Source organism: Manis pentadactyla, chromosome 10 (genome assembly GCF_030020395.1).
Source record: "Manis pentadactyla isolate mManPen7 chromosome 10, mManPen7.hap1, whole genome shotgun sequence".
In the NCBI taxonomy this organism is placed as follows: Eukaryota; Metazoa; Chordata; class Mammalia; order Pholidota; family Manidae; genus Manis; species Manis pentadactyla.
In genome coordinates this window covers 56,849,271-56,875,082 of record NC_080028.1, presented here as the reverse complement: position 1 = coordinate 56,875,082, position 25,812 = coordinate 56,849,271, and the positions used below count along the sequence as shown (strand labels likewise).

At 36.5% G+C, this 25,812-nt stretch overlaps 2 protein-coding genes across 4 annotated transcripts in view; both read right to left on the bottom strand.

Annotated features, from left to right (window-relative positions):
• Positions 1–21,794, bottom strand: part of TBK1 (TANK binding kinase 1) — a 44,989-nt gene extending 23,195 nt beyond the window's left edge. The window contains exons 1-8 of the mRNA XM_036894924.2: positions 21,680–21,794; positions 19,663–19,777; positions 14,461–14,601; positions 11,396–11,525; positions 9,346–9,527; positions 4,610–4,770; positions 1,729–1,839; positions 103–282 (exon numbers count right to left, since the gene is read on the bottom strand). Of these exons, the coding sequence (XP_036750819.2) occupies positions 103–282; positions 1,729–1,839; positions 4,610–4,770; positions 9,346–9,527; positions 11,396–11,525; positions 14,461–14,601; positions 19,663–19,749 (992 nt within the window). The 5' untranslated portion in view covers positions 19,750–19,777; positions 21,680–21,794. The remainder of the gene's footprint in view (positions 1–102; positions 283–1,728; positions 1,840–4,609; positions 4,771–9,345; positions 9,528–11,395; positions 11,526–14,460; positions 14,602–19,662; positions 19,778–21,679) is intronic.
• Positions 21,795–24,412: 2,618 nt separating this feature from the next.
• XPOT (exportin for tRNA) overlaps positions 24,413–25,812 on the bottom strand; it is a 40,769-nt gene continuing 39,369 nt past the window's right edge. For all 3 annotated transcript variants that reach the window (XM_036894867.2, XM_036894864.2, XM_036894868.2), the window contains one exon: positions 24,413–25,005. In XM_036894867.2, the coding sequence (XP_036750762.1) occupies positions 24,979–25,005 (27 nt within the window). In that variant the 3' untranslated portion in view covers positions 24,413–24,978. The remainder of the gene's footprint in view (positions 25,006–25,812) is intronic.

Here is a 25,812-nt window from a genome sequence, read left to right as displayed (position 1 = left end):
TAAAGCTGAGGCATCTTTTCTATTTCTCCTCCCAATTTATGAAGATAATTATTATGTAATACAACATTATGATACGGAAAGAAAATACAAAGAGATACTTACGTGTTATAGCTATGAATGTAAATCTTATGAGATGTCATTTGTTGTAGTGAAAAAACATGAATTATCATTCGATGAAGTATATCACTAGTTTCTGCAAAAAACTGGTCAAAACCCCAACACTTTTCCTGATCAGCTTCAAGGATATTTGCAAGAACAGGGGTAAGTAGAACTTGAAGACCCCTAAAACAGCATTCAAAAAAGTTAGGTGAAAAATGAATGTTACATTTTGTCTAGGTATAAAATCATATTTACCAATAAATCAAAGGAACTCCTATCAATATTATTAATTTAAAAAAAATTTCTAAATCTGCCAACTTTTCAGAAAGCAAGGTAACTGTGATTTAATATTTATAACTTGGTGTGCTAATAACTGATTAGCTAGATAAGGCCCAATACCCTCACAAAATATGCAATCTGTGCTTCAGATTGTCAAATTAGTGACTCTGAGTTTCAGCAATATAATTTTAAACAGCAAGTATGTTTCCTAAGCCCAATTTTATCAGTTTTGCCTGATATCCCCAAAATGCATATTTTCTAAATCAAAATTTAACACAAATCACTATTATAATATTAAATTTCTGCTCTCCAATAAAATTACTTTCTCTTGGTAATTGTAGCTGCATGACACTATTTTATTTTAGAAACTTTTCTTAAATGATACACAATAATGAAACTGTCAGACAGTGGTTTTCAAAAATGATTTTAGCAGTGAACTCTTGGTTTAAAATGAGTTTTCACAGAAATTAATATATAAAATGAGAGTTGATATTTCAATAGCTTGTGACATGTAATCTATTTAAATATAATTAATACACTTTAAATATTTAGTATTTAAATAAATGAAATTATATCTTGAAAGTTATACAGATAGCACCCACAAATTGTAACAGGTGTTTAGCCAGTGAATCATAAACTATGTGAGTGTTTGCTTGGAGATTATACAATTACTACACTCAGAGAAAATGGAAGTTAATTCAGTAATCACAAATTCTAAATACTGATGAGTGTCTTAGCTTTATTTCCAGGGTAAAATCTAAAATAATTACTCTCTACTTTTAATTTATTTTACCTTAAATCTTTCTTTGTGATAACAGGATTCATATCTGACAATGTACTTTTTTCAAGTTCTGGCCGCTAAATTAAAAAAGACCCATATGAACATTTGAAATGCTGGAAAAAGCAGTAGAAACTATTAGTTCTCACCTTTTAAATAATAAGAATGCTTATTAAAAATGAGGATAGTGTTAAGCTTCTTTAGTGTTTGTGTTTTAGAACTCTAGTTACTCCTAACTATACCACTATTTGTGGTCTGCCGACCTGGAGGTCAATACAAAAGATGCAGTCCTAAACTGGATCCCCTCACTGGACAGAACTCCAACAGCAGTGACAAGCAATCTCAAAAATGTATATGCCCTATATCCTAACAGAGACCTGGCAAAATTATTTATATAGATCATAATCAATCTTTACATTACCACAAAAATTACAAATCAATACATACGCTTTAATAATATCTAATAAAAAAACAAAACAAAACAAAACTACACTTAAGTATCTGTAATTTTAGTCAACAAAGATTCCTAACACCAAAGTGCCAAAGTTGAGAACCAGGTACCCTAATCTTACCGAGAAAGACTACAAGAAACAGGCATGTCTCCACTCCAGTCGATTGGTCCATTTTCTGCTTTCTGTACTCCCGATATTGCACCAGAAGGCTTTCCAGTAATTATTTTATACCTTGGGAGGAATAACAGCAGAATAAAACAAGTAGTTCATTACTGCATAGCCTATCAATGGGCTTTGCAAAAGTATTTCCTCAGTTGCACCTACAATTATCTACTAGACGAAACTTTGTGATTGTTGTTCACAGGATCCATAAAACAATCAAAATACTTTGAATCTGACTGACTGAAGTAGAATAGTGGTTGTATGATTATTTTATATATGCCATAATTAATTTTCATGTGGGATGTCAGAGTGCCATATAACAGCATCTTGATGTTCACAACAAAAATATTAATTTTTCCATCTGAAAAAATTGAGCAAACACAAAAAGTTATGTTACAGGATGTCTCTAGACCATGAAAAAAGCATTTAATCCCTCTTACCCATATTATTAAAAGGCACAGTCAACTGGACTATGAAGTTACTTCAGAATGAACAGTAGCACTGTTTAAGAATAGATAAAACCAATCATAACACAGTATCAGAATGATTATTTGCATAATGAAAAAATATATACACATAGAGGAATAGCTGTGTGTACCAAACTTAAAAGCCAAATTTAATTTGATTATTGATGAGGTGATAAAAATACAGATGAATTGAAGAAAGGGATGTCTGAGGAAGCAAAAGAATGATGTAAATGTAATGATGTGGCAAGTCAAGGAAAGCAACCTTTTAGGTTTCAGCATTTTCTAAACAAAACCTGAGAGTAGGAGAGAAAAATAAGAGCTCATGTCTTCAAAAATACTTTAACCCAGATGAAAATGTTAAACCTAACATAGCAGAATCTTACATAAATTTATAGACATTATTTCTGGCATTATTATTTTTTTGGTTTAATGTCTACATAAATGTGCTCTGAGCAAATCATACAATTTTTAAAAATATAGAACAAACCAGTACAACTCATTTGGACTGCTTGCTGCTTCCTCAGCAGAGACAGCCAGGATTTCTGCCTTAAAGAGATTTTTCAGAGAAGGAAATTAATGTAAAAAGTAAGCTACATTCAGGTGAGAAGGATCTGACTACGGAGGAATATATGTGAGATTAATGCAAGAAAAGAGAAGTGAATAGAATGAATGGCAGGGTTCTCAAGGGAATGCTTACAAATTCTTGAAAAAAATTAACTAATTTTGATAAGATCATATGTAACACAATCCTAACATATAATAGAGGTGCTGAGAGATCAACATCATTGTGAAGTGAGAGGAATGCTTCATTCATTAGTAAATAACAACAGTCATTTTTACTACTTCAAGTACCTCTGATCATTCATTAGCATCAGTGTTCACGGAAAGTTGACTTTCTGCGCAAATAAGGAAAAACTTTTCTAATGGTGTATCTGCCCACATGGTGGTCAAAATCACCAGGTATTTCACATGCTTTATCAGGGAGAATCACACTTTAATACATTTTTAGGACAGCAGGAAATGCTGATATTGTTTAAAACATATCTATGACAATAAAAGCATGATTAACTGTTAGGTTCAATTTACATCTAATGAGAAAAACACAAATTGACTCTTGGACCTCATTAATGAATAGATTTTATAAAAATGGGCACTGCTGTAAAGCAGGCTCAAGAAGATGCTATCCCTAATCATCAGTGTAGTAATGGGTATCTTCTTCCCATGAATATGTACATTGTCTTTGCTGGAAAATATTTAGATACCCAGGTTTTAGCAAAAGTCATCGTATCAGATGAACTGGTTTTACTTCCTCAAACCAACAAAAGAAACATAGGCTTTTCCCTCCATTTTCTAAGATTAGATAGAAGATTCTATTTTTTACAGTTGTAAACATTACTTTTAAGTCATGTTTGCTTATAAAAGGCAGAGTCAAATATATAAAGGTGTGAGGAAAATGTTAAGATCTAAAAGAATGTGTGATAGTGGATCTGTGGCATCTTGCTTCACTGATGGCAGTGATTGCATTGGGGTATGGGTGGGGACTTGATAATATGGATAAATTTAGTAACCACATTGTTTTTTCATGTGAAACCTTCATAAGAGTGTATATCAATAATACCTTAAATAAATAAATAAATAAAATAAAAGAATGTGTGGACACATTAGGCTTTCAGTGAGTCACTGACCCAAATCATTCTCTAAACACCATTCATAACCTCATAGCTTTATGTGGACACGGGCTAGCTGTTTCTCATTAAATAAGGTCACTCACAATTTCTCTTAAAAAGATAAGTGGCCAATGTATGGATGGATTTTATAAAAAATCTCAAGCTAGAAATCCTAATGATTATGGCAGTACATAAATGTATACAATATATAGCAAAATGCATTCAGTCTTTGGACTGAAACTACAACACTAAAAAAAAATTTAGTATTACATTAAATGTTATTTTTGAAATGGTAGAAGAAATCAGATCAGTTCAGGGTAAGAATTATATTTCTTTTAGGTCTGGTAATGATTTCAGTATTTCACAGAAGTACTATTTTTTTCAGTTATATGAAGGAAAAACCCCGTTTAGTACATAAAAAGAAAAAGTGTGCCAAAATAAAATCTGGAAAGCAGTATATTTTTAATGATGGATCAAAGACTAGATGCCATTTATACCTGTATATGAGGTTTAAAATATGACATGAAAAATTATGCCTATACAACTTTTATAAGTCTGCATTTTTATTAAAAGTCAAATAGCTTAAGATACCAGAAAAGATGGCTCTATCAGTGTTTATTCATATACACCTCTAACATGATGAAACAATGTAAGACAGAAATACATTTAAAAATTATTTCTAATTTCGATGGAGAAAACACTTACATCACTTCCTTATTCCTACGTGGCCCTTCAAATGGTCTAAATGGCAGTGATCCTGTAGCTGCATGGTAAAATGTTACCCCAATGCTCCAAAGATCAACCGTTGCTCCATATTTCTTCTGATGATCTTTTCTCAGCACTGCTCTCTCATACATATCAGGATGCTTGAAAAAACAAAAAACTACGAACTTGTTTTCTGCAGTAATATGTTACACAGAAATGGGCATTCAATTTTTAAATGCCTAGAAATTCTATCTTATTTTTCTAGTAATTCCACTTTCCCAAACTGAAAAAACTATTTTACATCTTCCTCTTTCTCCTCAAACCTCTCCCGCCACCTCCTTTGACCCTCAATTTTGATTCCTCACTTTATACGTTGGACATGGAAATGAAAGCAATCAGAGATCAACTCTCCCTTACTCTTTTTATCAAATACCAACCTCTCTGACTCTGTGTCCAAACTCCAGACCTACTTTTCAGTTACAGTGGAACTGTTCCTATCAAAGGCCAACTTTTTCATTTGTGCTGTGCAGCCTGTCATACTGCCTCACTGGTTCTGGAAATCAATTCTTGCAATCACCTTTTATTTTATGCATCCAATTTCCCCCTTTATACACATACTTTAATATCCATTTTTAAAAAACGCTAAATTGATTGTATAATCTCTTCTAGCTATCATTCAATTCTCTGCTTCCCACCATAGCAAAAGTTCTCAAAATAGCTGTCCACAACTTATAACTGCCTTATTTTCTCATCTCCCATTCAGGCCTATGGCATTATTTATAAACTGTAACTCCCAAAACTATCTCCTGCCCTGAGCTCCAGATTTATATATCCCACTGTTTTCTTGCATGTGTAAAAGGTAGCTAAGCTTAACATACCAAAACAGATGCTTGGTCTTCTTACTGAAACCTGTTTCCTTCTAATCTTTATCCTCTAAGTAAATAGTACCACCATCTATCCAGCTGCTCATATCCCAAACCGTCAGGCAGTCTCAATTCCTTTCACCCCTCACATGTAATCCATCAGAGCAGGTCATATGGGCTCTGAGATGAGAATTAAATGTTCTAGAATTAATTCAGAGGACTAGCCTGAGTAGGTTTATTGGGGACCTAGCGACCCAGGTAAGTAGTTGGTCTGATGTTAAACACATATCCTTAAGCACAGAAGACACTATACTACAGTTCATAGAACAGATCTTTTAAGACATGGTTTAAGAGCTTACAGATTCTAATGGACATTTAAGCTCTGCATGGGTCATACGCGCTTAGCTTCCTGAAATTTGCCTTTATGGAAGTTACACATTAGAACTTTCATATTCTTTCAAGATAAAGCTGCAAGAGTGTATTCTGGCCGAAAGCAGAGTTATCACCCAAATAATCCCAAACCAAAACAATGCCTTAGGACATTGTGGTGTTTGGCTATGGTGCAAGGGACTGGGAATCAATGCAGGCAACACTGCTTGGGCATGGGGGATGCTTCTAAATAATGCAGTCTATAAACTGACTCCCAAAGGGTCACAATCACAGAATTTTTTCTGGTGGGGAAGGAGGTGTGGGACTCTTTTGGGAAATACATTTTAATAAGAAATAAGCAGGTAATGAGCATGAAGGGTTTGAAGTTAGTGTCCAAATATATGCCTACCAGAAGCACAGAGTCCCAGTGGTTTTGCTGGTTTTGTGGCACAGCACATAAAGAACTGTCCCAAGAGGCGCCAGTCAGACCTCTGACCTAGCAGCTGGACTTAGTGTATACTTGGTACTGTGAATAGCCAAGTACCTGGACATGCCTGACATCTGGAACATGAGGCCACCAACCTGGCAAGAGGAGATACAGTGATTCTAGAAGACAAAGGGGGCACCTCCTCAAAAAGGCGCAATAATATACTGCCTAACAGGTACAGCTGGAAGGTTCTCCCTAGGGAGTGTCTGACAGTGGCCTGGCACGTGCTGCTCTGAACTATCTGGGCCCACTGGCTCTCTCCTCCATGTACTACTTGTGCCTGTGTGGGGCCTGGGCTTCCACATCTGGAATGGAGCATAAGGATGAAGCTACTGCAGAGTTCTCCCATGTTAGTAAGACATCCATCAAATTAAAAACGGTGGAAGAAAGAATGTTGGAGTTTTCTTTGGGCTTTTAACACACAAATGAAAGAAGATTTAACAGGTAGCCTGGAAATTCCAAGATGAGAAAAGTTTTCATTTAATTAAGGAAATATTTCTAGATTGCTGAGCTTCAGGCTATTACTTATCTCTTTTAAACTTCTGGTGCACTGTTTGAAAACAGGATTGGGCATAATCTGGAACAGGAAGTAGATTAGAGTAAAATTTCAGGTTAGAGTACATTATGGACTTGGAGTTCATTATTTAGTGTTATTTCCATTTAAAAAATCTGTTAAGAGGCAAAACCTAAACTGTGGTCCTAGGAGGATTTAATGAAAGAGTAATAGTTGATATTGGGGGATCAACCTCAGAAGGCTGGTAGAGGACTGCTGTTTGTTTTGGTCGGGCTACTGGTATTAGTGGGTGGAGACCAGAGAAGAGAGACATTCTACTGAATATGGGACAGTTCTGAAAAATTAGCTAATCACATCCCGCATGACTTCTGAATATCCTGCCAGAAATTTGTGCAGGTGAGGAGTCTGTTTATAATGATCTAACTCTACTTTAAATGTAAACATAACTTATGTTGTAAGCGTAAGGAATTAATTGTAGCTACAAGAATACAGCTATTATAAATCTACTTTGTTTAGTTAGAAATTTTACCACGAATTATTCACTGCTTTGGAAAATCATGTCAGTGATTACACCACCGCTTGAGATGTGACTCACTAAAACAACACCTGAGTTGCCACTGCGCCTGTACAGAAGTTGTATACATATGGGTGCAAACATCTGATTACATCATCGGTTTGCCAGTGAAGCTGCTCTTAAATGTTTACATATTAAATACCTATGGCTTTATTATAAATATTTCCCTTCATATTATTATGTTATGCTATTCTTTTAATTAGGTATGATGGTTGATATATGATCTAAGAATTTTAAGATATTGAAGGGAATATTGCAAACATTTATTATAAAAAGGAGGTGTTGATGCCGGATTGAGAATACAAGCTTGTAGGAGCTGGTTGACCTCTGCTTTCCAATTCCAACTCCTACCACCTGCCCCTTCACTAAATTCCAGCCAAACTGCCACCCATTTTGTTTCTCAGACATCTAAGGTCATTCTTGTTTCTAGGCTTTGCAGTCGGGGTTCCTCCGCTTGCAATGGTCTCCCCCTTAGACATCTGCATGGCTTCCTCTTATCATTTAAGTGTCAGTTCATTCAGGATTGAAATGAGGCTTTCACTAGCTATGTTTCACCTGCTAATCATTCTTACTACCTTACTGTCTTCCCAACACTTCAAGTATCTGAATTTATCTTATGTACCTGTTTACTTTTTAACTATTTTCCCCACTAGAAATGTGGATTCCATAAAAGCAGGAATCATGTGCTTCTGGTTTTCCCCTGAAATCTCAGGGCTTAGAACAGCCTGGTACATAGTAGGCACTCTGTAAATACTTACTGTATGAATATAATCCATCTTTAGGTACTCTCATTAAAAGATTATCAAAACATACCATGGAATTGTCAATTTGTGAGGTATGATAATGGCACTGTGGTTGTGTAATAAAATATCTGTAATTCTTATTGACATACTGAGTTAGTTGGGAGTGAGACTGTATGCTGAGATTTGCTGTAGGCATTTTAGCAAAAAAAAAAAAAAAAAAGGAGTATGTGAATAAGGTAAAACTGATAATTGTTGGATATGCCAGATAATACATAAATGGAGATTCAATATTCTATTCTCTACTTTTGTGTATTTTTAAAACTTCCATAAATTAAAAAAAATTATCAGAATATAACTACAGACTAATTTGTGGTTGTATATTGATGAGAGAACTATTTAATTGCCTTAATTTATGCCAGACTTAGAATAATCTGATAAGACTATAGGGGTGGCTAGACTTCATTCTTCATGTTATAAGATTACAATGGCAGAATCCAACTGGAAAGTCACAGAATCTAAGACTTTTAAGACAAAACCCAGAATCATGAACAATTACTGACAGCATATATTATATACTTAATTACATGCAATTGTACTTACTTTAAAGTATATTTTCTTCAGTGTGTTTACTAACTTCATACAAACACATCTACATGAACTGTTTCAGTCACAGAGCTTTTCCAGCTTTCTACCATTTCAGGTTAGATCTTTTCAAAGGTTTTCATTTTTAGTGTCTCTAACAATGGTCCTTTCTGTCTTTCAATAACCAACCTCCCTGAATTGAATCTTCTGCTTCAGAATTATGACTTTTGCTCTACAGGGAATAGAATTTATAACCAGCTTGTAATATATCAACTGCTTTGACCCAAAAAAAGGGACCTTTACTAGTTAGCAGCTTTTCTGGAGTATGCAATAGAGCTTTTTCCTTTAATATAGATCCATAGCATTAGTAAAATTATAGAATTTAAGAGTATTATACAACTTAGAAGAATTTTTAACAGAAAAACAGCAGCACCTTTAGGAACCAGTATCTAATTCCCTTGCTACAAACCATGATCATTAGATTAGAAAATTTTTTGTTATAGAAGTTACATAAAACATTTTATAGTGAATTGGCTGACCAATTACCCACATTTCTGACATGCCCAGCTTCTTTAAACAAAATTACTAGTGATACATGACTTACCAAATATTCCTCTGTGCCATAAAGAGAAACAAACTGCTCACCATCTTCTAATTCTCTGGCCGCACCAAAGTCTGTGAGTTTGTACACAGACTGTCCATCGTCCCCTATAACGCGCATGATATTTCCTGGCTTGATATCACGGTGCACTATGCCATTCTCTCGCAAATGATTCATTCCACCCACTTCAACAATAAATATAAAACAAAAATAATAATATATGTCTCGTGTGTGAGCATCAAATTTATTGAAACAATTCATTCATATCACTCGTGTTTTTCTGTGGGTTGGTCCAAAGTCATTTTAATCAAAGAAGTAATACGTGGCATTCAGACTTTATATCTCATGTTTGAGCAAGAGTTTTAGAATAGGATTGACATAGTCTAAAAAGAGTCCAATTTCAAATACTACCACAAAAATAGAACAGAATGGTCTTAACCACAAGACCTCCTGTTACTTTTGGTTATATACATGTGGGCAACCTGCCTAAACTTAAAGATTCCCAAGGAACATACCAATTTTTCACCAGTTTTACATTTCTCTTATCTTAGGAAAAAAATTTCACAGAAAAGTAAACTGGACTCAATCCATGAAATAGTAGAAAAGTAATAGAAAGAGGCAAAATGACGAACTTGTTTCCATAAAAATGTATTTCTCATATGCTTGGTGCTATTCTAAAAAGGCCGTTTTTCTTTTCTTTTTCTTAAGGGTAAAGGTGGGCTACATTGTTGAAATTAAGCTGTGATAGTTTGAGACATTTGTTTGACAGCTGATAGATGAATGCCCAAATATAACATATGAAAGTAAGTTCAGGGGTATCAACAGTCAATTATGAAAACTCAGGGCTACCAGTATATTGGGAAGGCATCATTTATCTTAGTATCTATTTGATTAGAAAGGCTAGAGCATATCTTCCCTCATTTTATCCTCACCTGAATGTTCTCCACACTATTCCAGTATGAAATTCAAGAATTTCCACTAACTTTACAACTTCTTTATCCTGAGCTTTTCCTATTCCCCAAATACTGATTCCTTTCTTTCCAAGGAGGTATTATTCCGTTTGGTTGCCATATTCTTTTTTTTATAACCATTTTTGTTGGGATAAAATTCACCTATCATAAAATTCAGCCTTTCAAAATACACAACCTTAAACTCCTCCCAACCACTAATCTGCTGTCTCATTGGTTTTGTCTATTCTGGACATTTCATATAAATGGAATCATGTAACTGTGGCCTTTCATATCTTGGCTTCTCTCACTTAGCGTAAGTGTTCAAGATACATCTATGTTATGGAATGTATCACTACTTCATTTCTTTTTATGAACAAATAATTTTATGGAAAAACCACATTTTGCTTATCTATTCATCAGCTGATAGACACTTAGGCTGTTTCCATTTTTTGGCTATTATGAATATTGGTGTACAAGTGTTTTGTGTGGGTGTTTTTAATTATTTTAGGTAAATACCTAGCAACGGAATTGCCAAATCATATGGTAATTCTATGTTTAACCTTTTAATTAACTGCCAGATTATTTGCCAAAGTGTCTGTACCATTTTACGATCCCACCAGCAGTATATGAAGGTTCCAGTTCCTCCACATCTTCACCAACATTTGTATTTGTTCTGTCTTTTTTATTTTAGCCATTCTAGTGGATATGAAGCAGTATCCTCTTTGGGGTTTTGATTGCATTACCCTAATAACTAAAGGTCTAGCAAATTCTTTTGTCCATTTTTAAATCGGGTTCGGGTTATCTGTCTTTTTACTGTTGTCAGGATAAAAATTCCTCATCCGTATATGATTTGTAAATATTTTCTCTCATTCTGTGGGTTGTCTTTTCACTTACTTGATGTTGTCCTTCGAAACACACAAAAGTTTTTAATGTTGGGGAAGTCTAACGTATCTATGTTTTTCTTTTGTACTTGTGCTTTTGGTGTCATAATAAAAAAGCATTGCACAAAGGTCTTGGGTTTTGAATGTAAGAAATTAATTTTTTTAATTCTTATGTCATTAAATTATATATACATATACATAAAATCATGTAAACAAACGTACCCACATCTCGCAAAACAATTAAGAATTCAGACTCTGGTAGTCCATAGGCATTAGATGGCTCTTCTAAAACAGTGTATAAACTCCCGCATGGACAAAATTCCATAATAAGTACTTTATGTCTTGTTGTTGTCTGGAAAAAAAAATCACTGATTGGAATTCAGTAAGTTTTATTATACACCAGTAGTTAACCTGATTTAATTTAAATAATGATGAAGGCACTTTGAATGCTTTACCTGGGATATGTTAAATATTTAACTGTATACAAGTTAAGAATTAACATCATCTAAATTTCTATTAAAATTGTATTTGTTTTTGCAGTGGACTCACAGACACTGAGAACTGACTAGTGGTTACCAAGGGGGAAGGTGAAGGGGATAGAGGGGCACAAAAATTCACAATCACAATATACGTTGGTCACAGGGACAGTAGTACAGCATGGAAAATATTGTGATTCTGTAACATCTTTCTATGCTGACAGATAGTAACCACACTAGAGGGGGGTGAGGATTTGATAATGTTGGTAACTGTTGAACCACTATGTTGTACATCTGAAATCAACGTTAAGATTGTGTATCAACCATACTTCAATTAAAAAAAGATTGGATTTGTTTTTGAAGACATTCAAACCACAGTGTAAAGTGGCTAACTCTGAACTAAGAGAGATCACTGCTACTATATTATAATGGTTCTTTAAAAATTATCTTTAATTTCTAATGCATAATAGTAGATACTAGGACATTAGCTCTTCTAACAACTCTCTTAAAAGCTCTTGAAATTCTCCTCATGACAAGTACTTTTATTTCAAGGGGTGCTAGCCTTAAAAACAAATACAGGTGGCAGAACAGCTGAGTGGTCCCTCTTGCAGCAAAGTTTGAGTCCATTCACTTGCATATAAGCTGATTTGTTTTAAAACCTGATTTTAATGTACCACTGATTGTAAGAAACATCACTTATAGGGATCTAATAATAGCTTTACAGGGAAAAAGAAGTAACACCAAATTACATATACACATTGATTATAAGATGCATGTCTATTTCAGAAACTTCAAAATGTGATTCTGAGATTTAAAATCCAGTATTCATCCAACTTTTTATCCTTTCTTCCTTTTATAATTCTTTCTACATATCTCCAAAACACTTTTTATTTTTAATTTCTCAACTATTCAGTACTTGTAAAAGAAGAAATAATTTTAAAAGAAAACACCTCACCTCACCTGGTGAGGATTTAATAATAGGGGTAACTGTTGAACTACTGTGTTGTATACTTGAAACCAATATAAGATTGTATATTAACAATAATTCAAAAAAATTTGAAAAAAAAATGCTTTTAAGTTATGAAAAAATTATGCTGACTGTTGAAAATTTGGGAAATACCCATAATTCCATCACCTTGAAATAATTATGTTAATACTTTGGTGTACTCCTTTAAGTGTTTTTTTCTACATTTTAAGTAACATTATAGATATATAACACTATTTGATATATCTGATAAATACATAACACCATACATTCAAGATCATACTGCATATATGTATATATATATTTAATCCTGATTTTCTCAAATAGTATTATACATAAACATATTCCTAGGTGATTAAAATTTTGGTAAATAGCTCTTTTCATCACTGCTTAAGTATTGTGTGGTAAAGAATTAATTTTACCCAAAGAGAGGTCTGGTGTTTGCCCTTGGCTACTAGGTGATCACTAGGCCTCTGGAATGTCCTGTCAGAGGGCTTTAGCCCCATGACAGTCTAACAATGTGATTTATGATGGGGGTTTCAGAACATGCATAATCATTCCAACTTCCAGGGGAAATGGAAACTAAAGGTATAGCCCAGACCTCTGGGAAGAGCTGATGACTAAAAACCTGTCACAAAGACAGTATGCGATCAAGCCCCAATAAAATCTCTGGACACCAAAGGCTCAGGTGAGCTTTCAAGGTGGACAAAGTTGGTGTACATTGTCATACATCAATGCCAGGAGGGTAATGCATCTCTGAAGACAAGGAATACGTATGTCTGGAACCCTCCCATATTCTGCCCTATGAATTTCTTCCTTTGGATAGTGCTAACGTGTATCCTTCCATTATAATAAAACTGTAATTTAAGTATAGCCCTTTCCTGAGTTCTGTGAATTATTCAATATTCTAGCAAATCATCATATCTGAAGGCAATCATGGAAAGCCCCACAATTATAGCTAACTGGTCTCAAGTGAAGGTATGGCCCTAGCAACTCCTGAACTTGCAGCGAGTGTCTGAATGGGCACAGTGTCATAAGGACTGCTCTGATTGTGCAGTTTGCCAACCTCTGCCACAGCTTCTACTTCAGAAGTCTTAAGCAGACTTGGCAGTCTGGGGGGCTATGCTGTTAACCACAAATGTAGCTAACTTCAGGTAACTATCCATCACACATTCTAACTTATTTACCCATTTTTTATTGTAAATAAGGCAGCAATGAACATCTTTGTGTGTAGAATTATTATTTACATTTCTGAGTACTTAAGAAGTAATCACTAAAAATGAAATCACTATTATAAGGAGTATAAACTGCCAGACTGTTTTTCGAAAGGTGTGATTTTCTTGATTGCCATGTCTAAGGGGATTAAAATGTACTTCTATCTCCATTATTTTTAATTTTCCTATGACATTCTTCTTTTCACTGTTTCCCACTAAAATCAATCTATCTTTTACAAGTGGACTTTATGTATTAATCTCTTGATTCCCTGGAATTTTATTTTACAAAAAGAATTTTTCTGAATTTTTTTATTTTCTCCTTTCTATTTTTATAATTATGTCTATTTAATTTCACTTACTTTTTTTTTAGTAATAATCCTGTTAACCATAGTCTATACTGTTTATTTCTTACACTGCTTTTTCTAATGCCATGATATTTTATCTCCATTATCATATTTATTCAAGAATCTTTGAGAGTATTTGGTTGCATTAGCCCTAATTTTCACTGTTTTTGAAAACCTGTTTACAAAACAATTTTTTATTAGATTATTTTTGCTGAAGCATAATAATTACAGGAAATGTGACAAGATTAATGGAAGTTTGATTACTTACCTCCTCTTCGATAGCAAATAATTTGACAATATTTTTATGATTGAGTTTTTTTAATACTTCAAATTCCCTCATTTGTACATCCACTGGACGAAGGAAGCTTATGTTATTAAATACTTTGATAGCAAACAAGTCACCAGTTTTCTAAAAACAAGAAAAGAAAGGTTTTAGTTGTTTATAATACTATAAAGATAAAAAGGTACCATTAGAACAAGCTATAGCAATTTATCTTTCTTACAGAACACCTTGAATATCTTTTTAATTAAAGTATCATTGATATACAATCTTCTGATGGTTTCACATAAACAACAAGTAGTAAGATGTTACAGAGTCCTTAATTGTCTTCTCCGTGCTGTACTGCCTTCCCTATCACCTCCCTATATTGTGATTATAAATTATAGTGCCTATTAATCCCCTTCTCCCTCCCCATACACCTAATCCAATCCCTACCCTTTGGTAACCACTAGTCACTTCTTAGTGTCTATGAGTCTACTGCTATTTTCTTCCCTCAGTTTTGCTTTGTGGTTATACTCTACAAATGAATAAATCATTTGGTACTTGTCTTTCTCCACCTGGCTTATTTCACTGAGCATAATACCCTCTAGATCCATCCATGTTGTTGCAAATGGGAGGACTTCTTTTATGACTGAATAAATTTCATTGCGTATATGCACCACCTCTTCTCTATCCATTCATCTATTGATGGACACTTAGGTTGCTTCCTTATCTTGGCTACTGTAAATAGCACAGTGATAAACATGGGGGTGCATATGTCTTTTTGAATCAGAGATCTTGTTTTCTTCAGGTAAATTCCTAGGAGTGGAATTCCTAGGTCAAATGGTATTTCTACTTTTAGTTTTTTGAGGAACCTCCATATTGCTTTCCACAATGGGAATTTACATTCCCACCAACAGTGTAGGAGGGTTCCCCTTTCTCTGCATCCTCACCAGCATTTGTCGTTTCTTGTCTTTTGGATATTGGCCATCCTAACTGGTGTGAGGTGATATCTCATTGTGGTTTTAATTTTCATTTCTGTAATGATTAGAGACGTGGAGCATCTTTCATGTGCCTATTGGTCATTTGCATTTCTTCTTTGGAGAAGTGTCTGTTCTGATCCTCCACCCATTTTTTAATTGGGTTGTTTTTTGGGTGTTGCGGGGTATGAGTTCTTTATATATTTGGATGTTAACCTCTTATTGGATAAATCACTTATGAATATATTGTCCCATACTGTAGGATGACTTTGTTCTATTGATGGTGTCCTTTGCTGTACAGAAGCTTTTTAGTTTGATGTAGTCCCACTTGTTCATTTTTTATTTTGTTTCCCTTGCCCAAGATGTGTTCAGAAAAATTCAAGAGACTTTTGCCTATGTTTTCTTCTAAGAGTTTTATGGTTTCATGACTTACATTCAGGTCTTTGATCCATTTCCAGTTTACTTTTTTGTGTATGGAGTTAGACAATCCAGTTTCATTATCTTACACAGAGTTTCCAGTTTTCCCAATATCAGTTGTTGAAGAGGCTGTCTTTTTCCCACTGTATATTCATGGCTCCTTTATCATATATTAATTGGCCACATATATTTGAACACTGAATATTTTAAAGCACAGGTAGTTTGTACTAGGGCTTTTTTTTTAAGCTAAAAGAAAACAATCAATTGCACAATATTCTCTCAAATTGTATGCTTTGGAATGAATAAAAGACTACTTTCTTTCATATTATAAAGCTTCCATTATGACATACAAGGTAAAAATAGTCATTTTCCTATTGTAAGATAAAAGCTCTAGTAGTACCAAAAGTGAAAGTATACTTTGGATAAGAAATAGAAAATGAAACTCACAAGTATTTCTTCATGCACTATGAATTTTTTTTTTAATAAACTAATCAAAACAGCAAAAGAAAGACTGAAAGCTGTACTCCACAAATGGAATTTTCCATAAGATCTCAAAGTAATGCAATTAACTTTAAAGAACTATTCCCTGGCGGAGATAATGCATGTGTGTGCATGTTTGCACGTGGAAGCCAGGGCTGAGTCAGGAGAGGTTCTCCTCCTTGGACTGCACCACTGCTGCCTGGGTAACCTCCTGCAACTACACCTCAATGACTACGGCCAACTGCTGCAGCCCCAACCATCTCTATAAGATAAAAGCATTTCTTTTTCTCTATGGATGTATCTGAAGCACCCCACTCTCATTATCTCATGGCACACTGAAGTAGATCACACATATTTACAATGCACAGCTATGGCTGGGAAGGAGTCTCAGAGGTACAAAACAGATGCTTAATTTCAGGTAAACACCTTACTTTAAGATCCTCCCCCCTCCTTCCACTCATTCTAATCAGCAGGCCTCTCCTTGTAGGTCAGTCCAGAGTTTAATCTTACTTTTCCCATAATTTAAGGATGACCATCCCTGGAGCAAGTGGAAAGACCATTTCCTCTTTGACCTTGGAGTTTGAGCAACACCTGCCTAAAGATATTTCACGGAGTTCCTGTCTGTCAGGGCCCCAGTGCTGTTCTGCTTTGAAGTCCTCTCTACAGCTTTCCACAAAATCACCACTTACAGTCCCCCACCCCCACCCCAAAAGCCCACTTCATGTCAGAACCTCACGATCCTATCCTTAAAACCATTTAACCGCTTCACAGTCCCACTCTTCAAAATCACTATTTGGAGACCACCCCTGTGATCGCTCTTCCCTCACTCCCTTCTCCCCCCACTCCCTTCTCCCCCTCACACCAAATACACATCTACTCCTTCCAGAGGAAAAGGGCTATAGTATATAGAACGACGACTGAACTTGATACAGCTTAATTACAACTGCTTTTCCCTTTTGTTCCGCCAGAGAAAGGACACTGCCAGACCCACACCATCCAACAGAGAGATTTTTCTTGATGATACTTACCTCAAACTTAGTCTAAAAACAGGAAAATCCAAACAGAGGAGCAAGCAATATACCCACTGTGATCAAGGAAAATAATACAATGATACCAATAATAATAATACAACAATTCCCATAAGGCCAGTATTTTCCAAACTTTTGTAGCCTCCATCATACCTGTGAGACCACTGCAATACATGTGGGGTACACTGTTTTTCCTTTACTCAACTGCAGTCATTTACCATTCACTGTCCCTAATCAAAGCATACATGAATGATATGTAGTGACCTACATGTATACACATACACATGTGCAGATCAACGCATCCTTCCTACATCCTCCTTTAACTGTACCATGGTTATCACACACACGCATGCCATCCATACACATTAGTAGTTAAAGGCAACTTAATGAAAAAAGTTTTATTAAGTAGGTAATATACTTTGAAACAAACAGTAAACTAAGGGCCCTGGTCATTTGAAGCAGTTAACATAAAAGAGTTTAGCTAACACCATGGTTAGCCTTTAATGGATATTAATGGCAAGCAGGATTTTGGGGGTATAGTCCTAAATCCTTGAAACTGATGTCACTGAACATGGGTTCTCAAAACACATCCTAGAAAGACTCTTATAGATTAAATACAAAACTGGGTCTTTGCAATCTTTTAAATCAATTCTTGAACTTCTCAAATCCTTATTATAGGCTTTCAAACTATACTGGGTACACTTTTTGTTTCTTTTGAAGAACTTCAGGTTGTCTTTAGGTAGCTGCTCTGTTCTCATTCATTCATTTATTCTATCAGTTAATAAGCATTTACAGTGCCTACTATTTGTAGGTGCTTACATGAAGGGCTGACTATCTAAGTAATGAAAGAGGACTAGATATATCAAATAGTTACTAGAGTCAGGCACTTTAAATATGCCTCACCAAATCTCTATCACTGTTCACTGCTGACCACCTGTCACTCCAGCAGTTTCATATTATAGCCATTCCAATGCCAGCCTTGCTCCTAAGCCTGAAACTTGTGGGCAGGAGCCTCACACTGTCTGCAGTTACTGTTCACTAGATCCACCACAGTGCATGACACATACCAAGTGATTATTAAAGGCTGTTAAGTTAATTTGGGTCACAGAGAGACAAATGGTCATGTGTGTTTTCAACGGTAAATCCTATGTGCCCCCCATTTTCTCTTGTTCTTGGCACAGGGCCCAAAATAAGAACAATTTCTAGGACAGGAATATCCAAGACTGATCACAAGGGACTTGATAAAGAATGCAAGACCACGTGAACTTCACCAAAGACCTAAAACCTGTGGATGGTTCTCGACCTGGAGGGAAAAAAGCTAAAAGCTGTCTACATGGTACTTCTGATTCATTCTCTAGGAACCACAGGGGCTGTTTATAGTCATCATCTCTCCTCACAGCAAACAGCCCCTACCCATGAAAGCTTATCTCACTGTCACTGACAGAAGTGATTGGTAATGTGAAGGCTACAGGAAAATATGAAGAAATGCCTCCTTACTAAAATATCTAGAGATTCTGTTTCTGAAAAAAAGAATTTAGGCTCTAAACATCGTTTAGTTCAAAACAAACTCAGTGCTCAAAAATTGGTGGATTATTTGCATTACAAAAGGATTTTTCACTCCATTGTTTTTCTAGCTTTCTTCCCAGAACAGAAACTTTAGTGATCTTAAATTTCTTCTTTTTATATTACTTAAATTATCTTTAACTTCATCCATCAATACGCAATCTGACACAACATCGCTTTGGTTCTTGAAGTGCCTCAGAGATGGGCCCTTTTATTCTGGCCTCACTTTGCCAGTGGTTACCTCATACCAGGTAACAGCCTTTTCAACCTAGGCTCCTTTTTGATACTCTGCTTTACTCCAGTCGACCCAGTAGGAGTCTGGGGTTGAAGCCTCAGAATAGCACATCAAAATCACCTGCCTCCAAACTACACATCTGCCTCCCTCTATGATCCTCCCATCCCAAATGATGGCCACAGTGAACTTCTGTTAGTGAGATCATTCATTAGCACGGGATGAGGAGGCTGGGGACAAAATCAAAAGGCACAACACTCATCTGCCCCAGTGTCTTTGCAACGAACCTCCTGTTTTTCTCCACTCTCTCACACATAATGCCTGCCACCACTGGGAAGATACCACAGCCTCTGATGCAAGCTATACCTTAAATAATCACAAGAACAGGTATTCTCTTCTCTTCAGACAATATAATAAAAAAACACCAAGCCTCACATTTTAGTACAAGTGTGCTTCTCAGAAGAGTACATGTACAGTGATGAAAAGCCTTCACTGTTTTCTCTGTACCAACCTTATGTCTCCCACGAAAGACATTTGCAGTAGCTCCTTGGCCTAAAATATCAGACAAAAGCCACAGATGATTGGAAGTGCTCTGCATCTCGACTTGGTCCAGAGATCTTGTTATACTAAGAGAAAAAGAAAAAATTTGCATGCTTGTTTTAAGGGAATAGCACACTTAAAAAACAAATGTTAGTTATTTTTAGTCTCAAGTAAGATCACTCATTATTTGTTTCTATATTGAAGATGTTCAATGTAAAATCTAAGTTTCTAAGGATATTAAAGGCTAAAGTACTGTGTAGGCTCTGAAAGAACATTAACCAATGACACCTTACATTTGCAATTTAATGCACTGACCACAGGGCTGAAGAAACATCTCTTTCCTTTCTAATTTTGCCTCTGTCAGTGAGAGTAGTATTGGTTACTTACTTCCTTCAAATGTTTTGAAAGATTAATCAATGACAAATTATATTCTGAAGTGTCTTAAAGTAATAAGGTAAAACATAACAGAAATATAAAAAAATTACTTTGTTTCCTTTAAGGGCAGGTCAACACTAATGAAAACAACTGTTGTCGCTGTATAACACTTCCCTAACTGAAAATGTCATCTACATAGAGTGGCAATTATAATGGAGAAGTGCAAAAATGACTATTTCTGAAAGGTTACTAACTCTTCTGAAATTAAGGACAGTTTCTCCAACTTCCAAGTATATAAATACTCACATACCAAGAACATACTATCCACCATGTCTTAAAAAATAAACAAGGGGAGGCTGTGCATATATGGGGATGGGAGATACATTGAAAATCATTGCACCTTCTGCTCAATTTTGCTGTGAACCTAAAACTGCTCTAAAAAATAGAGTCTTTTAAAAAACCCAGCATCATCCTCGTCCTTTAATACTAAAAAGCTATACAACTATAAGGATATTAAAAATATTTGTCAGCTAAGATACCTTAAATCAGCTATCTGCTTTCCATATGCAGATGTAAAACTAGTTTCACAAGGATTACAGAAAATGTCTCTTCAAACTATCTTCCAACAACACCATGCTAAAACATGACTCAGCATATCCACAAGGTGTTTGCTATATAAATCTTTCCAAAATTTTGACACAGTATTGGCAAGCACTCAACAAGTATGTTACTAGTACCCTGGCTTAAATCTACTTCCTTACACTGTCCAAAACGAAAGTTACCATTCGTCCACAGATGAAAATAGATTTAGTGACACGGTATATGGACAAAGTTCCAGGATTTCCAAACTCTACCACTACGTGAATCATTTGTTAAAACAGATATTATATTCAGCATACTAGAGTGAAAGTAGTCGGTCCTTGGTTATGCATTTGGCAATTTCTGGATACAACTTGTTTGGAGGCCACGTACTGAAAATACCTGGGAAACTGATTGGAAAATAAACTCGTAAGCCATTCCCCAAAGGACACGTTTGGTAATTTGCAGTGTATGTGTGTATATTCAAAACGTCTTCAGCCTCTAGCTTCCGGTAAGTCAACCCCCGCTGTTACCGTCATTAAAACCTTAATGCAACGTCTTTTTAATCGTTTGAAAAAAAAAATCAGTCCATTTACAGACTGCCGATCTTGTCCACACTCGGAAAGGGGCAGAGAGCAGCCAGTTTTAACTCCGGGGAAAGCTGCATCCCGTCCCTCCGGGCGGCCAGGGCCCAGGCCCGGCAAACGACACGTACTCATTATTCGAGCCCAACGTCGCTAGACTTTGCCCCGGGAGGGCCCCGGTCGGAAGGCTGGACTACGGCGCAGTCGCAACGGAGCGGACGGGGCCCGTGCGACCACCCCGCCCCGGCGCCCAGACACCCGGGAGGCGGGGTCCACCTCCCGGGTCGGGGGAGGGGTCGGCCTCGGGTCGCCCGCGCGCCCCCGTTCTGACTCAGCATCCCAGTTTCCCATAGGGGGCGAGAGAGCTCCGCGCAGGCCTCCCACAGGCTCGGCTGCCCGTGCCCCGAGTGACTTGGGCCCTCCGCCCGCGCCCGCCCCCGCCCCACTCACCGCGCCCGGTCTCCGCCGCGCCACCGCCAGCGGGCTCCCGCGGCCTCCTGGAGTCTCAGGACACTTCCGGCTTCGCCAGCCCTGGCCGGGGGCCACGTGACCGACGGCCGGCGCGCGCGTGCGCACGCCCACCAACCGGTCTGAGCCGAGACGCTGAGGCGGCGGCTGAATCCCGCTCGTAACCTCTGTAGCGAGAGGCGGCCGGGCTGCCGGGTGTCTGGAGTCGCACCCGGTCCACACCCTCTGCTTGTGCCCCCCCTTACTCTTCGGATAAACGTGGGGAGCCTCGCTCAGCGAGCACTGATTTATATTCCCTCATCTGCAAATCTCGCCTCGTCCCCGAGAGTCAAAGGCAGAGTGCGGACTGCAGTCATAGGGGGGGACAGACATTGACCTCCTGACTGCAAACATTCATATCACAGGTGTGCAGAATGCTGGACAGTGAGGAGCTGGCACTGGGGAATGTCGTAGTCCGGAAGGATAGATTTGTTTTCTATTTTAAAGACCACGTTGGCTGCAGTGATTATAGCATCAAAATGACCCAGACGTGAAATTCTCTTCCGAACGGTATCTTGGAAGTGGCAATTATTGGAAAACTTACGGCCTAAAATCAGGTCCTGCAATATGTCGCCAAGATCCCAAGCGTCTATTCCCTGGAGTGATCCCTTCAGTCCATTGACTGCACTGCAGCCTCTCAGCAGGAGAGGCCAGACTCCAGCTGATCTAGGGCTAAACTTCAGAGATGGAGGAGGAAGGGCAGTTCTTCCCAGATGAGAACTACAGCAACCAGCAATGAAATGGGAAACCATGGCAGAGCGGTGAAGAGCAGAGGCTTTTGAGGGGGTATCCCCTCTCCCTGCCAAATACTGACTTTAAGCAATTTTTTGTTTGTTTTGACCTCTCTCAGGCTATTACGTCATTAAGCACAATGGAGATAACATAAGTAATGTGTTACTTACTAGACTTTTAAACAATGTTTAAATGATGGAAATCATTCTAACAAATCTATTCTGTGTTTACAATTCCAATCATTTCAGTTTTCCTGGATCTAATGAGATGTAGGGAGGGGAACCTGTTTTAAGTTCCCTACAACAGTAAAACTCACACAGCTCTTAAGTTGTTGTGTGGAAGAAAATGTGATTAGTTGAGCCACAAAGGCCTTGATTGACATACTTATGACATAATTAAGTGATGCACATTGAAATACCACAGTATTTTACTTTCTTAAAGGTCAAGTTGCTTGTGAACCATTTACTGTTAGCATTTATTTTAAGATTTAAGTGGTTAGGCACAGAACTAGACCTGGCATCAGAAAGCCCAGTGGTTCTCTAGTCAAGTCACACAAATACCCATCTTATACCTCAATGATCACCTGTTAGATTCACCGTTGAAGCAATTACTTGGGTGCTTGTTTTTGGAAACTTTGTACAATACAATAATGTAATTCATGATGGAACAGTTTCCAAATTTCTATGGCACTAGGTACTTTGTGTAACTTAAGGGAATGAAGATGGGAAATTATTGCACATTCTTATATAACACAAAGCTTAATTTCTATTACAGACTCTTAAATTTCCATATCTTGATTTCTTAGCTCTGAACACCTGGAAATCTTTTGAAGGGCTTTAAGGAGCTAGGGGAAAATGAAGGTGTTACTTTTACATATATGGAATAATACAGTAACCATAGCTAATACCAAGCCTGCATGTGCAGGTACTTTAATAAGCTCTTTTTATTTAATTTATTGAATTTTTAGTTAAGAGGTAGCTACTATTTTAGATGGGGAAACTGGGGTAGGGAGAAGTCATTTACCTTGCTCAAGTTTCTAAAACCAGTTATTGGCAGACCTGTTATTTGAAAGCACTTAATGTGGATCAGAAGCCTGGTTTAAGCACACTGCTATATGCACCTTGTTACTATACTTTCAACCATTAGTACTACTTTAATAGATGCAAAGATCTCTCCCACAGTACAGGGGAACTTATCAACAAAACACTCAGCTTTCAATTATCTTAATTTTAAAAACATTTTTATTAAAGTAGAATATACATTCCACTGATCTACTTTTACAATCAATTGTTTAGTACCTTTATTCTATGATGTAAGGAAAATATTTAAAATCTCTTCTGGAATTTATCCCAGAAAAAGATTTGTGTGCACAATTCAAAATACAGTTCTAGGGTGTTTACAGACCACTGAAGCCTACATGAAACACCTAGGGACCACATGGGCCAGAAGTTAAAGAAAACCAAAAAAACCAGCCCTCCTCTAAATTCTTTTTAGGATTTAAACTTAACTGCAATAATCCTGTTGCTCAGTTTTGTCCTTTCTTAATTTTCTGATATTACTATTGATACTATTGTTTTCTCTCTTGCTTTCTTGCATAGTCATGAATAAAAATGGGGGGAGGCAGGGGAAGGTACTTCTAGCAACTAAACAGGCAGCTACTACTTATATGGATGATAAACACGTAAGTATATTCCAACAAAGTAATATTTAAGCAAATTAATAAAAGGAAAAAACTTGATTTTTAATTCTATCAACAGATTCACACAGGCTTTTTCTAGTGTATTTTTAAAAGATTCTATTTAACAGAACTCACTTGTATGCAACTTTTTAGGAGCATAATAAATCATCCATATGCTTATATGTGTAATAGTTTAAATGCAAAATCAGAGAAAATGAGATGATATTTTCAAACATAAAGTATAATTCCAAAGAAGACTCAGTAGATTTCACTACATAAAATTTTATTTTTATAAAAAGTGTGTAACACTGGCACCTACTCTTATATCAGTTACTTTATAAAACCATTCTCTTGCAGAATACACATTGGCATTGAAACAGTTTAAAGAAATGTAATGGCTATCTACAAAAAGTTAGTTTTGATTTGTTGTATTCCCCCCATACTTTGTAAGTCCTCACAAATAAAAGGAAATTATTATTTTCAAACAGTTTATATTCGGCAATTAAAAAAAAAGTATACTTTTCCTGCCATGGTCTTTATAAAGGACTTAAAGTTTCAAGTTTAAAAAAAAGGTACTAGGCTAACTGCTGTATCGTTTAACAGCATTTTTATATAGAACAGTTTGAATTGGCATGCAAGCAACTTCTCTTGTTGTGATCACATACCTGTATTTAGAGAAAATTACACCATTTTACAGAAAAATCCCAATACATATATTGCAATGAGCTCAAAGCAATGTTAAAAAGACCAATGTGAATGGCACACACAAACTGCTTCTTTAATTATTAACTGGAATTACGGATCATGATGTAGGCACAGGGAGATCCAGTCCTTAGGGCTTTGCTCTCTGGAAGAACACCTGTAAATAACGTATTGGTACAATGAAAGTACTGATGTCAGAAGATACCACCCTTTACCTGAAGAACGGCTCCAAAGTACTGAGTACTAGTCACTCTTTCATAAAATACAATAGATATTTAAAACATTTCACATACTTCACAAATCAACACAATAAGAGACTAAGAACTTTCTCTGCTGGACAGTTTGATGAAGTCTGGAGATAACTTTTGTTGACATTAGTTGGGAAACTAGTGAAAATATGGTATTACCTCTAATACTATGAGATTCATGTGGTCAGAAGAAAATATGCTCTTGAAACTTTTTCACTGATTGGCACTACTACCAGTTAATGTTGGGAAATTAAAATTTGAGGAAGAGATAAACAAACCAAACCTAAAGATAGCAGCTATTATCCCTTAAGGAAATGTGATTATTTAAAAAATACTTCCAACTCAACATCTGAGACTATGATTAAGCTCAAGGCTGCACTGGACTTTGGTCCAATATTTCATACTCACCTCCACAGTTCGGTACATGTTAAGTGAGCACTAGAAAGCGTAAATGGGTAGGCAGTGAGCTCCCTAAGGTAAGAACTGTATTCATCCTTGTACCCCCCAGCACCAAGATAAGGCATTCACTGAACAATCTATTGACTAAGGGAAAAGAATAATCACTGTATATGCAAAAGAGACCCTTACAAAGAAGCCATGCTTGAGTTAAGTCTAGAAGCATAGGTAGAATTCAGAGGAGGGTTGCTAACAAGGCAGAATTTTTGAAGACTACCAACACCATTCCTGCAAGAGAAACCAGAAAGGAAGTCTGTAAT